The sequence below is a fragment of the Anneissia japonica genome, unplaced genomic scaffold (assembly GCF_011630105.1).
Source record: "Anneissia japonica isolate Jap-2015-1 unplaced genomic scaffold, ASM1163010v1 scaffold6788_len1366326_cov149, whole genome shotgun sequence".
Taxonomy (NCBI): Eukaryota; Metazoa; Echinodermata; class Crinoidea; order Comatulida; family Comatulidae; genus Anneissia; species Anneissia japonica.
In genome coordinates this window covers 752,444-756,949 of record NW_022692324.1, presented here as the reverse complement: position 1 = coordinate 756,949, position 4,506 = coordinate 752,444, and the positions used below count along the sequence as shown (strand labels likewise).

Genomic DNA, 4,506 nt, shown 5'->3' with positions numbered 1-4,506 from the left:
TTAAAACGGAACAGTAGAGAAAATCCGATCAGAATGACAAAATAAACTAAGCATCCACTGGAAGGAATCCCAATATCTGCAGACGGATCCGTTTCGGCCTTCCAGGCCTCATCATCATATATATATATATGTATATATACATATACATATATATAGATATATATATATATAAAATGATAAAATAATGGAATATTTACTGCTAAAGAAAGGGGAAATTTAGCCATTTTGGCACTTTTTGGCTGAACAGATTGTAAAAAGTAGTACTGTATTTATTGCTAATTTTTTGAAATATAAAGTTGATTTATTGCCTGAAGTATATTCTTAAGTATTAGAACAGAGCCACATCAAAACAAGTGTAAAAAAAAAATTTACTAACTCTACTGATATTCATATTGTATCTCTTCACATACAACCTACAGAATAGCCACATCAAACTGAAGATTTATAATAGCGCATTTAAAATTATAGAAGAAATGCTCAAAATTTTTCTTAAATAAAAGCAAATTAGACGAATCACTAATTGAAAGCAGCAAGGAGTTCCTTTGGGGTGGTGGGGGCAGAGAGTGGCGTACGTATGGGCAGTGCAGCCAGTTCAAAGCATTGGGGCCCGGAGCTATGGAGGGGGGGGTGCGGGGTGGGAACTGTTCAATATGCTTGTAGATTTAAGCATATAACTTATAATAATAAACATTTCAACTAAAATTTTAAAAGAACCCCTCAATAATAACATTAGGTTTTAGAGGCCATAATTATAGATATATTCATTACAACTTATTTTATTATAAGTTGATAAGTATTGTGGGCAGAGTCAATTACAACTTATCTATTACATATCACTAAACACTGCTAGTAGGAGGACTAAAAAAACAAAAAAATAAATTTAAAAAATAAAAAAACAAACAAAAAATTTAAAAAAAACAAAAAGCTAAAAAGAACTACTTCATATTCACTAAATAAAATCAAGGTTATTTTCTTCCATTCAGGTACCATACTTAGGTCTATGTATGTTTCGTACACAGTACGATGCACTAAAATACTTTGAAAGCATATCTAAAGCTATTGAAAAATCAGCACCCACATTTTTTGTTTTTAAATTTTGAAGTTGGTTCTACTACATCATGCAAGTTTTTTTTTAATCATGTCGGGTCAATACGTACTTCATGAATACATTTTAGATTTGCAGTACTTTACTGCAATCAGGCCAATGATTGTTTTATTGCTGTCAATATTATACATAAATATCAGACTCATGAAATTCTCTAAAAGCCCTAAACTATAAAATATGACTAAATTTTGTTCTCAATATCCTTGAATATTTTTTCAAATATTTTATAGATATTTACACGCAATAAAATGCTGTGATCTGTTTTTAAAAATCTCAGAATATATGAGCATTAAGAGTTTCGCCTAAGTAGATCACACCAAGACTCTGTCTCTGGGTCAAAAATCAGGTGCCTTTTAGGCCTGATAATTATCTTGTTCTGGGGCCATGTCACCTGCTCACTACGACACTGGCCTCAGAGGTTATTTACGGGCATCAAAAAACAAAAATGTCTGTGGGGGTGTACCCCTGAACCCCCCCCCCCCAGGTTAGTGTTGTCTCTTGATCGCACACCTCCCTTTTGGAAATTTCTGGATCTGCCCTGGAAATGAAATTAAACAAGTAGCTTTACTTAGTGGCTGAACCATACAACAAAATATGTATTGCTTTTCTCTGTTTTCGGTGTTGAACACTTGTAAATCCTGCTCGGTCGATGTAGAGCCATGTTTTGCGGTTCCAGTGACAGTTGTCTGCAATACGTTTGTAAACTTGAGTTGCGATTGCTTGGAAGACAGACAACCATGTGCCCTTCGTATCAGCAACGTGTTCAATAAAGTAGAATTTGCCACCCTGAAATTGAAGGAAATTAACAATTTAACATACTTATTAGAGTAAATGACAGCAGCACTTTTGAGACTAACAATATAGTGTCTCAAAAGTGCCGCTGTCATTTAGGTACTGTACTTTATACTGTATCAGACTAATGCCGCTATACTTTTTATTCATCATGATACTGATTAGAGAGATTTAACTTCAGTATACACAAATAAATGTACTGTATGTTTTCAATGTATTTAGGTGTGGTGAGATTGTCCAAAATAGTGGCTCAATTTGGTCAAGAACAGGGGTTTAGGGCGCCCTATCATAGCCAAAATAGGGGCCGAGAGCACCTTATCATGTCCAGAGTAGATGTTGAGGGTGCCCTATCGTATCCAGAATAGGAGCGTGGTCAAGCATCGCTTAAAATGTTTCGAAAGTGGTCTAGGGGAAGAAGCCCCCCCACCAACAACAATTTTCAAAGGCTTATTTAATCGATTTTAGAGTCTACTGTAAGCAGAAAATACATATAATTCTTTTTCTCCCCGACGAATTGAGGCCACCTCTCCCCAATGACAGGCCCTCTCCACGGATACCCTCTCCCACTAGTGCCTGAAGTTGCACTCTAGTGTGCACGTATTCGTGACCATAACAGGGCCTATTTTGAAAGTGTCTAGAATCAGGGCTGAACAAGACTGGCTGTTTCCTCCTGATAATATTAAAATAACAACTATAAACAACACAGCAACATAATCAAGGGGCATTGGCCTACAGTAGGCCTTTTTTTATGTAAAATTTCCCCACCACGGGTAAAGAAAGGTCATTATGCCTTACGAATGGAATGGGTTATACACAGACTTCTAGAACCAACCCAAACCCTACCTACACAACACTTACAGATTTTAAGACACGTCTGACCTCACGAAGGACTGCTGCTATGTCCAGCACGGAACACAAAGTCATTGTACTCACTACAACATCAATAGATTTGTCAGCAACTTGGGCAGTCATGTCTTCACCATAACATTCAACGAACGGTTTCACATTCACGTGCTTATTTTTTTCTATATTCTCTTCTAGATACTGGTTAAAATGTGGGTTTGGATCTAATGGATAGACAGTGCTACCCTTTGGATAAAACTTAAAATTAACTCCAGATCCAACTCCAATTTCAAGGATTGTTAGGCCATCTGTTTTTAGTCTCTTCTCCACATCAGGCAGGTCCTCGAATATCTCGCGTTTGAACTCCGCTAACAATTCTTCCAAGCCCGGGCTGATAAGACGGGTCATATAACAGGCGAATACTCTGCGATGACAAAAGCTCCAGAGTACACTAATCACTTTTAAAGCAATTAGTGTCCCAATAGCATAAATAATAAATGTTCTTATTGTTAGATCCGATTCAGCCATATCTTCGCTTTCCGTAGTTAAAGTTATATAAAAGTATAGTATCATGTGTTCATCGAGTACCTGGCTGAAGGAAGGGGAGTTGTCTGACAAAGCGCCCCCTATAATACATCAATATAAATCAAAGATCTTATAAACACAAGATAGCGTTCTCCGCAAGCCACAACTCGGCCACAAGTTATTTATAATTAAAATGAAATGTAAATACGGTATTACAGTTTCTGCATCCCTTTTCTTCAATATGATTAAAATAAAGTACACAGTATATTTTAGTAAAATTCTGATCATCGTGAATTATAGCCCTTAGTGGTGGTAACCTAGGGTCTGTCTCTTATACACATCTAGATGTGTATAAGAGACAGAAATCTGACAATTGTAACATTAACAATTTAAGCAATCTTAATAATTAAGAAAAACACATATATTAATGTTTAATTTTGTTCACGTTAAAACACTGACATAAAACATGAGTACATACTGTAGACCTAATCATAAAAAATTGAAATAGAAAAACCACATTATGATTTTTTTAAACATTTATTTTGAATCCGACTAAAATCAAATGAATGCACGATGGCGTGCATTTCGGTACTATTTTCTTCAGAACCATGCCCAAGAATTAGGCCTACGTTAAAATTAGGTGGGGTGCAGCATCTGATATCAATTATCCACAATAGGAACAATTGGTATTGTTGAGTGACAGACTTCAGTCCTTCATATACACATCTAGAGATATGTTTGAAACCCGTCAGTGACAAGGATGCATCCAATGACGTGATTCACCAGTGACATGTCGGTCCTTTTCAAATATTTACTTTAATAATACTAATTAGTCATAATAATGATAATAAAGGTGATGACAACAACAATATTAATAGTAATATTTATTTTAACAATGCTAATAGAAATAATATGGTAATAATAACGATATTTAAATATGTATTTTAATAATACTAATTAGTGATAATAACATTGAAGGTGATAATAGCAATAATAACAGCAATAATAAATTAAAGATAACGTTTATTTTTATAATAATAGTAATACTAATTAGCAATAATAATAATAATTATGATACTTATAATACTAGGCCTACTTAGTAATAATAGGGTAATAATATCGATAATAAAGGTGACAAAAACAACAATAATATTAATAATAATAATAATAATAACATGAGAAAAATACTAATAAAACGCCCATAACAACAACTTTTTAAATTACTATTATTAAAATTATAA

The 4,506-nt window shown here is 34.2% G+C and overlaps 1 protein-coding gene across 1 annotated transcript; it reads right to left on the bottom strand.

Annotated features, from left to right (window-relative positions):
* Positions 1-69: 69 nt before the first annotated feature.
* On the bottom strand, positions 70-3,365 carry LOC117100225 (methyltransferase-like protein 7B). The gene is made up of 2 exons (XM_033239823.1): positions 2,756-3,365; positions 70-1,891 (listed from the first exon to the last, which is right to left on the bottom strand). The coding sequence occupies exons 1-2, from the start codon at positions 3,311-3,313 to the stop codon at positions 1,670-1,672; spliced, it is 780 nt and encodes a 259-aa protein (XP_033095714.1). The 5' UTR covers positions 3,314-3,365; the 3' UTR covers positions 70-1,669.
* Positions 3,366-4,506: the final 1,141 nt, after the last annotated feature.